Source organism: Danio rerio, chromosome 4, assembly GCF_049306965.1.
Source record: "Danio rerio strain Tuebingen ecotype United States chromosome 4, GRCz12tu, whole genome shotgun sequence".
NCBI classification, from domain to species: domain Eukaryota; kingdom Metazoa; phylum Chordata; class Actinopteri; order Cypriniformes; family Danionidae; genus Danio; species Danio rerio.
In genome coordinates, this window is record NC_133179.1 from 47,599,577 (window position 1) to 47,611,961 (window position 12,385).

At 40.9% G+C, this 12,385-nt stretch overlaps 2 protein-coding genes and 3 non-coding genes across 5 annotated transcripts in view; 3 read left to right on the top strand and 2 right to left on the bottom strand.

Annotated features, from left to right (window-relative positions):
- The window catches only part of LOC101887036 (uncharacterized), a 491,406-nt gene that overhangs the window by 192,477 nt on the left and 286,544 nt on the right, over window positions 1-12,385 (bottom strand). The gene's annotated exons all lie outside the window — the stretch shown is intronic.
- trnav-aac (transfer RNA valine (anticodon AAC)) lies at window positions 3,547-3,619 on the top strand. The gene has a single exon. It is a non-coding gene; the product is annotated as a tRNA-Val (tRNA).
- On the top strand, window positions 3,724-3,796 carry trnav-cac (transfer RNA valine (anticodon CAC)). The gene has a single exon. It is a non-coding gene; the product is annotated as a tRNA-Val (tRNA).
- trnal-cag (transfer RNA leucine (anticodon CAG)) lies at window positions 4,873-4,955 on the bottom strand. The gene has a single exon. It is a non-coding gene; the product is annotated as a tRNA-Leu (tRNA).
- Window positions 7,420-9,111, top strand: LOC141381529 (uncharacterized). The gene is made up of 3 exons (XM_073946755.1): window positions 7,420-7,452; window positions 7,491-7,715; window positions 7,894-9,111. The coding sequence occupies exons 1-3, from the start codon at window positions 7,420-7,422 to the stop codon at window positions 9,109-9,111; spliced, it is 1,476 nt and encodes a 491-aa protein (XP_073802856.1).

Genomic DNA, 12,385 nt, shown 5'->3' on the forward strand with positions numbered 1-12,385 from the left:
AGGAAAATTGTCTTTGCATCAACTCATGACCAGGCAAGAGTCTTGGTGAAGCTTTTATTGTCTTGAATTTATGATGATTTGAGTATTTGGGCAAAGTATGCAGAAGTGTCCGTGTGATCCAGTATACAGGATACCCCATTGCAGGTTGTGAGTCTCAGAGCTCTGCATCAGGATTTATATGCTGCAATGTATTTCTACATGGTCAGGTATTCCTCTTTAACTCTTAAATGTATATTTGAGTAATTGATGTTGTACAATCTTGATTGGCTTATTTGGTTTAATTATGTGAACTGCAATGGAAAATCTTTTCCTGACAAATAAATGTCAAATTCTTGTTTAACTCTAATATCTCCTGAAATCATTTAAATGTAGTAGACTGTTTAGGCTGATGTTTCCGCAGCCTACAAACAGGATTAGTCATCTATTTAGGCGCAATGGATGGAGCATGGGCACAGCATTAGAGACTTGTTGATTTCTGACAATCACTGATGATATAATCTAGGGGCTAAATCAAACTTTCTTTAAGTATGAGCAAGCATGGGGCGGCCTATTATTACTTAAAGGAAATTAGCTTATCTGCTAAGAATCAGAACTGGAAAAGATGTGTCCGTGAGCAGATGAAACTGGCCAGCATACTGACTCTAAGCGACTTTGAGTAAACGATGAAACATTAATTGAATATAAGGATTTTTTAGGTTAATCAGTCTAAAATCACAACCTATAAGGTAATCAGCTTGAATTAGATGAATCTAAATCTAAAACTATTATTAATTGGAGTCAGATTAAAATTCAGAGCTAGAAACAAATTAAAATAAATTATAACGAACAAAAATATTTCTTTTCACATGTGCTAAAAGGCTTAAACGCATTTAACCTATACCCATGCTGTTAGTTCCGTCATGGGACTAATAGATGGACCCTCACATGTGTGTGTATTTATATAGTTTAATTAGTTAATAGTTCTACAGTTTCTTCTATTTTACTTGTTGATTTCTATTTTATGTAAATAGTGTATTTATTTTGTTAAAGAGCCCATATTATGTTTTTTTTGAAAATGCCCTTACATGTAGTGTTTAACAGCTCTATGTGAAGTGAAATATCCAGCTAAGGCTTAAATCTGTAAGTGTACACTGTTTAAAACTATTGATTCATCTATAAAAGAGTCGACTCAAAGTGCTTCAAATGAGTCGTCTTGATAACGAGTCATTAGATGTTTCATGATGTTGTATCTACGAAACACAAGTAGTTGTGTGCGCAAACCCGAGAGATTTGAAAACTGAAAACACACACACACGCGCGCGCCGGTCGAATGTGATGTCACACTGTGCAGATGGATATTATTGAGTCTCTACCCAAAGATGAAACCTCAGCATTAGCCCAGCCTTGAGCAGTTTGAGTGCTTCTGGAAACTACATACTTTAAACTGGGTGTATATTACATGCTTAATATTCAATTTTTAGACTGTGTGTGTGTGTGTGTGTGTGTGTGTGTGTGTGTGTGTAGGCCTATTATTATTTAAAATAAAATTTAAAAATAAAAATGATTATATTATGTAAAAAAACAATATTCTTTATAATTATATCCAGTTCCCCTAAAACTTTGCTTAAAAACCATATACATTTATTAAATAAATAAAACCAAAAAGTAAATAACTGTTTGGTCTGACAAGTTTTCAGGACATATCAAATTTCAGCACAACACTAACTAAACTAGTCTCACTCACACACACACACACACTTGTACACACTCTCACTAACACACTCACTCTTGTACATGCTCTCTCTCACACACCTACATTCTATCTCAATTCAATTCAGAATGACTTTTTTAGCATGACTGTAAATGATACAATGTTGCCAACACAAACACATAGACATCTCACAGACACATGTACATGCTCTCACTCACAAAGATAAGCCCTCCCTCTCACACACACACTTGTACATGCTTTCTCATAAACATGTACTGGCTCTCTCTCTTACACACACTACTACATGCTGTCTTTCACTCACACACACACACACACACAAACAAATGTGCATTTGATACTTATTTATATAATTTTACGTGCTCATTAGGCTTACGATAGGTGGTTGCATTGTAATTATTTGGTCATGAAGGTATTAATTGTTTTAAATTGTTTTTCAGCTAATAATGTTTGTGATGTCATACATGCTACAAAAGGCTTTTGAAGCTGACAAGACGTGGAGCAACCATGACCAGAGCGTTCCAGAGAGAAGGTGTCTCTCGAAATGCAGTGGCCCAGCTCGCTGCAATTGCAGAGCTGTACTTTGCTAACAGGGAGCAATTTAACAGAATCAGCTTCACAGCAGGAAAATGAACAGAGTTCGCTCAAAAGTGTAGAGACCTCATTTTTGGAGATTTTTGCATAAAGGTTGTATCAATGAAAAGGAAGGGTTCTTTTGTATGTTTCTTTGTTCAATAATGCTCCGGTTTACTGTTGGTAAAATGTAGAAGCAAAAACCTACAGCACAATAAGCTTAGCTTATAATGCCAAAAAAATATATATATTGAAATCAGATGCAAAAACCTTTAAATTCCGACTAAATTCATTAATTTTCTTTTCAGCTTAGTCCCTTTATTAGTCTGGAGTTGCTACAATGGAATAACCCAAGAGCTTATCCAGCACCATCCATGTTTTACACAACAGATGCCCTTCCAGCTGCAATGCATCACTGGGAAACATCCAAACACACACATATATATATATATTTGAGCCTACTCAATTTACCTGTACCACATGTCTTTGGATTTGTGGAGGAAACCAGAGAACCCAGAGGACACCCACACAAACACAGGGAGAACATGCAAACTCAACACAGAAATGCCACCTGACCTAGCTGAGGCTCAAACCAACGACTTTCTTACTGTGAGGCGAACGTTCTACCCTCAGCGCCACCACATTGCTGGCAATTTAATTGTTATTCTAAAATGTTTTTTTTCAGCCTACTGTTTGAAAGATAATGAAAAAATATTTGCCACAAAAATAGTTAAATTGCAGAGCTAAGACTTAAAATATGTATACATTTTAGAAAAAAAATGTATATGGTGGCTGCATGGTGGTGCAGTGGGTAGCATATTTGCCTCCCAGCAAGAAGGTCACTAGTTCGAGCCTAAGCTGGGTCAGTTGGTGTTTCTGTGTGGAGTTTGCATGTTCTCCCCATGTTCGTGTGGGTTTCCTCTGGGTGCTCTGGTTTCCCTGACAAATCCAAAAACTTGTGATCAAGACGGCGGAAGGGCCACAGCACTTTAGAGTCATGCACACCAATCAGGTAAAAACCTTTCGACTATGCATGAGCTCAGAAAATGTGATGAAGGAACGCCCAGAATTCAGGTGCTTCAAATGTGACGAAAGGGGACATTTCGCAAGGACCTGTACAGCTGTGTTGGGCCCAGATTGTAAATTGGCCCTAATACCTGCAGGGAGCTTGTCACGCTGAGTTGGCTTTGTCCTCTTGATTGACCAACGCGTACGCCTTGTTTTATCCTTGCACGCCTAACTTCGCTGGTGAAAGCGCTTGTGGGGTTTCTGTAGTGTAGTGGTCATCACGTTCGCCTAACACGCGAAAGGTCCTCGGTTCGAAACCGAGCAGAAACAGTGCTCTTCTTTTGGCGAGAAAATAATAGCATCCACTGCCGCACCAGCAATGATCGTCGACAGGCACCCAATCAAAAAGGGTTATCTGCTTGATTTGCCTAAAAGTTTCCGTAGTGTAGTGGTTATCACGTTCGCCTCACACGCGAAAGGTCCCCAGTTCGAAACTGGGCGGAAACAACCTCTGGCTTTTATGACAATTGTCAAATCAGGCTTCTGTTGAGTACTGACATTCACTGAAAACATTCTTTCTGCAGAGCGGTGTGAGTCTAGAAGTTTGAATTCAGCTCAGTGTTTACCGCCCCTCGTGGTGTCGCAAACTTGCGTAGAATCTGATTTCTTTTAGCTTTGTGTTGTGCATGAGCAGGTGGCCAGTGCGTTTGCTGGCCCTTCACGGTGCAGACCGTACAAGACAGCTCTATAAAAAAAGACTATAAATACTTGAAGCAGCACGGGCCTATTGGTTTCCGTAGTGTAGTGTTTATCATGTTTGCATTACACGCTAAAGGTCTCCTGTTCGAAACTGGGTGGAAGCATACAATTAGCGGACACTTTTGTCCAAAGCGACATACAATAGTGGAGGTATTCAACAAGACGAGGCAATGCATACGAAAAAGGGCTATTTATTCCAAGTAATTTGTTTGTGCTCAGAGAATTTAGTGCTGGAGTAGGAGTTTCGTTTTCTTTAGAGAGAGGGATATTCACCGGGGTTCGGGTGTACTCTGAAGAGATGGGTGTTAGCTGTCGTTTGAAGGACACCAGTGTATTCGTAATCCGAGTGGGAATGGAAAGGTGATTCCACCAGCGTAGAACATTGAATGAAAACATTGTGGAAAGTGACTTTGCGTCTCTCTGCGCTGGCACCACAAGACAGTGCTCTCACCCTAACCGGAGGCTCCTGTGGTTATCACGATGGCTTTACAAGCGGAGGGTCTCCTGTTAGAAACTGGGCGGAAACATTCAGATTTGCTTTTACGCACATTCTCAATTGGCTCTCTGCTCACTGGATGATCCACGATACAAGGGCATGGATCTGTCAAATGTCATGACTTGACGTTGTATGAGGATTTGACGAAAAAAATGCCCTGCAAACCTTAAAAAGCAACGCCATCCCTGGACAATTCTTTTGATCCCCTTTCAGTGCACTTGCATTAAAGCCCACGTGATGCGGCACTTTGTCAGTGTTACTGTATCATTCGGACATGGGGGCAGAGAGTTAAAGACTTCAGCCTGAGCGCACTGCCGCAGGCTCGGTTTGTCAGAAGTGGGATTCGAACCCACGCCTCCAGGGGAGACTGCGACCTGAACGCAGCGCCTTAGACCGCTCGGCCATCCTGACATGCAAGCTTGGCAGGAGCTGTCTCCTGGGAGCCGCACCGCAGTACCGTGACATGGAATCTGGTGTTTCACAGCTTGCCCAGCTCCGGCTGTCCAGCTCATTGGCGCAGCAGGCATCTAAGCTGTGCTCGCCTCCTGGGGCTGCGCCTAGTTTCAATAGCCAACACTTGACAGCTGTCATTGCTTATGGCCACACCACCCTGAGGGGGCTATAGAGCAAACAGGAAGTGAGTTGGCAGCAGTAAGGAGAGAAAGGCTCTCCCCATTTTGTTTGTCTACCTTTTTGTTTATTGACCTTGAGTGTTTTTTATATTTATGTTTATATTATTATTCTTCTGTTCCTAAGGTACGCCTGTGATATAAGAGTCATTCGCCTACTGCGTGAGCGTGGACTAGGCAACAGACCCACAAGGGTCATCAAACAACTGAAAGAAAACCACAGTGAAGAGTGGCTCCAGCGTCTGGCCCGCTACACCACTCAGTGTGTGGATTTCCTCAGTGGACCTGGGGTGTTGCCGATCACCTTCCAGGAGCCCCCAGCACCTACAGTTGTGCCAAGCTGCAAGTGGCTCCTCACTGTCTACAGCCAGGACATCTTGACAAGGTTGAATGAAATCCATGCCAGGATAACATCGACCCATGGGTCCATCTTGAAGATGGATTCAACTAAAAAGGTTGATGGATATTCATCAATTTATAATTTCTTTATTATATTCCAGCATTGGTAAAAACCCTTTGTGTAGTCTGCTTGATCTGACGATACACCATGGTTCTTCTCTTGTCTAATCTAGATCACAAAAAAGCTGGCTGGGACAGCAAGAAGAACAGGACTCTGGCTCACCTCTGTTGGCAATGAGTTTGGTCAGGTGCTGATAAGTGTGCTCACTGCCCAGGAAGGAGCAGGACTGGACAGGATGGTGGATGGGCTGGTCAGAAGATACCAGGAGTCTGGTGTGGATCCACCTGCTGTTTTTTATGTGGACTGTGGGTGCTGCACTGATGTGGGTGAGACCAAACTCAAAGCCAGGTTTAGAGGATGGCCGGAGTTGACTGTGAATTTGGACATCTGGCACTTTATGCGCAGGATTGCTGTGGGATGTACAACTGATGCTCATCAACTGTATCCCATCTTCATGTCACGGATCTCTGCGTGCATTTTTGAATGGGATGCAGCTGATGTTTCTTTGCTACGCCAAGCAAAGCGAGCACTGTTGATGTCCCAAGGTTGGCCTGCGTTGACAGATGCTGATGTCAACAAGCATCTCACCAGGAAGGAGCTGGCTCTCCATTGCCGGAGGAGGACCCGTGGGGAGGAGACTACCATCCTTCTACTTGAACAGCTTCTTACTGAGCTCATGAGCAACAAGGGCAATGACTCGCTGGGCGTTCCTCTTTTAGACAAGGAAAGGATGGGGCACATCTGGAGTGTCCAAAAAAAGCATATAAAATGCATTCAGGACCCCCCTGGTGTCGTGCTCTATACTGAAACGGGGAGCATAACCAAGGGAGATGTTCTGCTATGGACCTACAGATGTGCCAGGGGCTCCACGTCTCTCGAGTCCTTTCATTTACACCTCAATCGTTTCATCCCAGGTATGATTCTGCACAAACATTGTGTAAAAACGCATTAAATGTCTTTGTGTGTTTGTTTTTTAATTAAGTCCTAAACATTGTTTTTAATATTTACAGGGTACAGCGCAAATAGTCTAAACTTTCAGATTTATTTGCTGGAGGGACTAAACAGGTGGAACCAGGACCAGGAGGCTGCTTCCTTGGCATCTGAACCATCAGCTTTACGCAGCTACACAGGAGAGCTTGTTTACTGTGTAAACTGCAACTTTGAAAAGCTGTTTGGGAGAAAAGTGGTGCCCAAATTTTGTCCGCCTGCACGTTACACTGGTAAGAGATTTTGCTATTGTTAATAAACCTGCAATTTCTGTGTTCTCTCCATCTACTGTATCCAGTTTGATACAGTAGGTCAATGTTCATGAGCTTTGTGCTGTGAAATCTTTACTTGTCTTTAAATATTTGTAAGAACAAATGTATTGTTTCATGACTATTTACTGAAGTAAAGCAAGATACAAAGTTATCATTACATTATTATTACATGTCATTATCAAACATAATGCTACAAGCTTTGAGGGAAATTTATTTGTACATTTCTCTGTCTTCGTTGTATTTCCATTGCATTTCATTAGATGTTTTGTCCAGAATATTTATTATGTTTTGGATCTCTGATTAAAATGTATGTTTTTGTTTGTTTCTTCCTTGACGTTGAGCTTTTAAAAATACTTGCTACTTCAACACCCAATCAAACATGGCTCTTAAAATTAGTTTATTTATGTTTCATTTATTTTTTTCAGGTGAGCTCATTGGAGTGCAGTATCTGTTCCAGCAGACTGGTCAGGCACTGCAGAACATGAACCCAGACTGTGAGCAGACTGCTGAGCTCATTGAGGATCTCAATGTGGATGAGCGAGAAGAAGATGAGGGCTTCTGTGACATCAGTGAGGATCACACTATTGTTGATCCGGAGGCTGCTCTGTCACCATCCTCCTCCACATTGAGATCGGGTTCCTCCACTGCAGTCACCAGCAGTGTCGCTTCTTTGCCAGTCTCCACATGCCCTGCACTGGTACCTGAACCACCTGCGCAGCCTGAAGAACCAATTTCACCTGTGCCCTTAGAGCCAGAAGAGGCTACGGAAGATGATAACGAAGACAATGATGATGACGACGATGATGATGGTGATGAAGAGACTGTAAGTCCCACTAATTTCTGTCTTTACAGTGATCTAGAATAATTTTAAAATAAAGTGTAAAGTCAAACACGCATCAGGTTTATTTCCGTAGTGCAGCTTCAACATGATAACAGAAACAATTATGGAATTATGCATTGAACAATTTAATGTGCTATTTTTTTTGTTGTGCTTTCATTAGGCTGTTGACTACCAAAATATTCCGGGCTTCCAGCATGTGGACAGGCTGGCTGAATATCTGGTTGAGCTTCGGACCCACAAAAGCCTCAGCCTCACCAACCAGGAGGCCAACGAGATCATTGGTCTTTGGCAAAGCCTGCATGACCAAGACAAGAAGCGGGTGGTGTATGCAGCTCGACACCAGAAGCGACTGCTGAGTGGGCGATTTAAAACACCCAAGAAGCCCACTCACACCCCTGGCGTGGAGAGCACTAGCAGATGTGTGCTGGGTGCAAGCAGTGCTCCTGCTCAGTGGCCTGACTGTTGCCGTCTTGTGGAGACCATCTTTATTAGGCTTTGTACCATCCACCCTAGTCCCAAGCGAAAAGGCAAGGGAACCCTTTCAAGATGGTCTCTGATCCTGCAAGACTACCGCAGGATTAGGCAACTCGTACTGGGCAACAGCTTGGTAATGGGAGGTACATCCATGCAGCTGGTTGAGGTAAACCAGAATACCCTGATTCAGTGGTTTAATAACAGACAGAAGAAACAGGAGCTGTCTGTGCTGCTTCAGGGTATTCAGTTGCCTCAACACCTCCCAGAAGCCCAGGAGCCTCTCCCAGTTGCCAAAAGTCTTCGGACAGAGCCAGACCAACCAGGAGAGCAGCACCAGTATGTGTTGCCAGAGAGCACAGCAGGTCAGGCAAGGCAGAGGCAGACATCTGTTGGACGACCCCCACTCAGACCCAAGGCACCAGTACAGACCCAGGTCATATTTACACCACCAGCACCTGGAGCATTGCTGCAGATGGTACCCAACATATACATCCCAGCTACACCAGGGTACCAGGGTATGCCGATGTTTCAGGGTGTATCAATGTTCCAGGCTGTGCCAATAGTCCAGGGAATCCCTATGGCCCAGGTTATCCCGATGATGCAAGGAGTGCAGATGGCCCAGGGTATCCCAATGGTGCAGGGGATGCCACTCAGACAGCCACCACTTCAGCCAACAATGTCCAGTACCAGCTCACAGCCTGCTGCATCACCGTCCACATCTGGAGCCATTCCCAAAAGACCGTACCGTAGAACTGTTCAAGCGAACACTTGTAAAAAATGTGGGCAGTTCAAAACAAATGCCACAGGCCATAGCCAACTCAGGGGCAGGGTGTACTGCCCACAGACTGAAACTTTGACTAAAGAAGAGTGGCTAGAGGAAATGAAAAGGACCAACCCAAAATAATGTGTTTGTTTGTTTGTGTATGTATATAGTGGAATAGTTCTTCAGTTTATTCAATTTCACTTGCTGTTAGTTTATATTTTTATTTAACATTTTCTTTAAATAGTGTATTTATTTTGTTGACATTTTATTTAACTTTTATATTATTTATGTGTGTGTGTGTGTGTATGTGTGTGTGTGTATATATAGTGTTTACAGTTTATAACCATAATAATTCAATTCATTCTATTTCACTTGTTTTTTTGCATATTTTACTTTTTAATAATTTATTTTGTTAACATTTTATTTAACTTATTTATTATTTATATATGTGTGTGTATTTATATAGTTTATAACCATAATAGTTCTACAGTTTATTTTATTTCACTTGTTGGTTTCTATTTTATTGCGCATTTTATTTAAATAGTGTATTTATTTTGTTAACATTTTATTTAATTTATTATTTATATGTGTGTGTGTGTGTGTGTGTGTGTGTGTGTGTGTGTGTGTGTGTGTACAGAGTGTATAAAGTTTACAACCATAATAGTTCTTCAATTTATACTATTTCACTTGTTGGTTTCTATTTTATTTCACATTTTATAAAAATTATTTATTTTGTTAACATTTTATTTAACTGTTTAATATTTATGTGTATGTCTATAGTTTATACACTTTATAACCATAATAGTTCTTCAATTACCTTGTTTGATTCTGTTTGATTGCACTTTTTATTTAAAGTTTATTTATTTTGTTGACATTTTATTTAACTTATTTATTATTTATATGTGTGTGTATGTATAAAGTGTATACAGGTTACAACCATAATAGTTAAATTTATTCTATTTCACTTATTGTTGGTTTCTAAATTTATTTAACATTTTATTTAATTTGTTAATTTTGTATTTATTCTGTTAATATTTAACATTTAATTTTTAAGAATTTTTATTCCATGTTCATTACTGTTTTGTTGACCATTGTTAAATAAATATTGCATTAATAAATGTCCTTGACTTTTAAGTCCACTTTGTGTCAGTTTCTGTTTGTATTTAACGTTTTATTAACATTGTTTATTTATATTGTTAATACTGTATTATTAATAACTAATTTATTATTTTTACATTTTCTACTCTATATTCATTACTGTTCTGTTGACAATTGTTAGATAAATAATGCATATATAAATAAGTGACTACTTGACTTTTAATTCCATATACACTATGCACACTATATACACACACATATATATATATATATATGTGTGTGTGTACACTATATACTCTATGACATTTCTATAGATCATTTGTACATCAAAATACAGAACAATAATAACCATAAGCATAACAATGCTACAACAACTACTAAATAGTAACACATTCAAGTTAGTATGCTTTATTTTTCATGAAAGAATGTCAAAAAACACAAGAATAAAGCGCTTAGGCATATTTTATTTACCTTGGAGCATTACACATTTAAACAGTTAGTTTATTGAGTAATAATTAACCAATAACAATAAAGCGTCTTTAGCTGGATTCGAACCCCGGTCTTGGTGAGCACCTGCAATAGAAATCAATGTAACTCAAATTGCGTTGTTTTAACACAGAACAGTATTACTATGCGTGACGTAAAGCAGGTGCAGGGAAGGCGTGTCCGGGAAGCTTAGAATTCACCCTTTCCTTTCTTCGTTTTTTCCCCCTCTTCTTCCCTTTTTCTCTTTTTTTCTTCCCCCCTTTCTTCCCTTCTTCCCCTTCTTTGTTGGACGATTGTTCCCCAGCTTGAACGCAGCGCCTTAGACCGCTCGGCCATCCTGACATGCAAACTTGGCAGGAGCTGTCTCCTAGGAGCCACACTGCAGTACCATGACATGGAATCTGGTGTTTCACAGCTTGCCCATATAATAGCCAACACTTGACAGCTGTCATTGCTTACGGCCACACCACCCTGAGGGGGCTATAGAGCAAACAGGAAGTGAGTTGGCAGCAGTAAGGAGAGAAAGGCTCTCCCCATTTTGTTTGTCTACCTTTTTGTTTATTGACCTTGAGTGTTTTTTTTTTTTTTTCTTTCTTTTTTGTCTTTAAAAACCACCTAACAGCAGCATTTTGCTGACTGAAGGGTGGTTATGTAGTGTGTTTTATTTTTAATCATGGACAGATTCCCCGGCAACGACATGGAAATGGAGGGACTTGCAAGAAAGGATAAAGAAAATGGGCTGGATAACAGATGAAGAGATAAAGAAAACGGACTTGACAACAGACAAAGAGATAAATAAAATGAAGAGCCCGACCAACGAAGAGGTGAGAAAGGTAAGGATAAGCAAGAGGTACAAAGAAGAGTATGCACAAAGGAAGCAACAGTAACTGTAGAAGTAGAAAATGTAAAAGATGCAAGAAGATTTGATATAACCAAAGCAGTCACGGAGCTGATTGGAGCAGGAAGAATTCTGGCGGTGAGACCCAAACAAACAAAGGGAGTATGAAGTAACAATGGAGACTGAAGATGACACGAAAATTTTAATAGACAATGGATTGACAATTAAAGGAAGTACGGAGGTTACAAAACAGAGACTATGTTGTTTCGTTCAAGCATCTGCCTGTTTATCTAGCAGATGAAGAAATTTTAAGCAAGCTAGAGAGATGGGGAGTTTTCCCCATATCTAAAATTAAAAGAATATTGTATCCTGGCACAAACATAGAAGATGGAACAAGGTTTGTAAAAAACAGATTTCCGGAAGAGATGGTCTCCTTACCATACAGTACCAAAATCGAGACGGCGGAAGGGCCACAGCACTTTAGAGTCATGCACACCAATCAGGTAAAAACCTGTCGACTATGCATGAGCTCAGAAAATGTGATGAAGGAACGCCCAGAATTCAGGTGCTTCAAATGTGACGAAAGGGGACATTTCGCAAGGACCTGTACAGCGGTGTTGGACCCGGATTGTAAATTGGCCCTAATACCTGCAGGGAGCTTGTCACGCTGAGTTGGCTTTGTCCGCTTGATTGACCAACGCGTATGCCTTGTTTTATCCTTGCAGGCCTAACTTCGCTGGTGAAAGCACTCGTGGGGTTTCTGTAGTGTAGTGTTCATCACGTTCGCGTGGGGTTTCTGTAGTGTAGTGGTCATCACGTTCGCGACCTGGATCTCAGGTCTTCTATGGAGGGACTGTCAGGAATCCTGTAAGAGCATCCCATCCACACAACCTCTTGCCATAAAAACAAAGCAGAATGTGTGGTGAAGGAACTCCGCGTTGACAGAGCCTTGTCCTTGCTCCAAGCAATGTGCTAACAAGATGCTGAACAGAG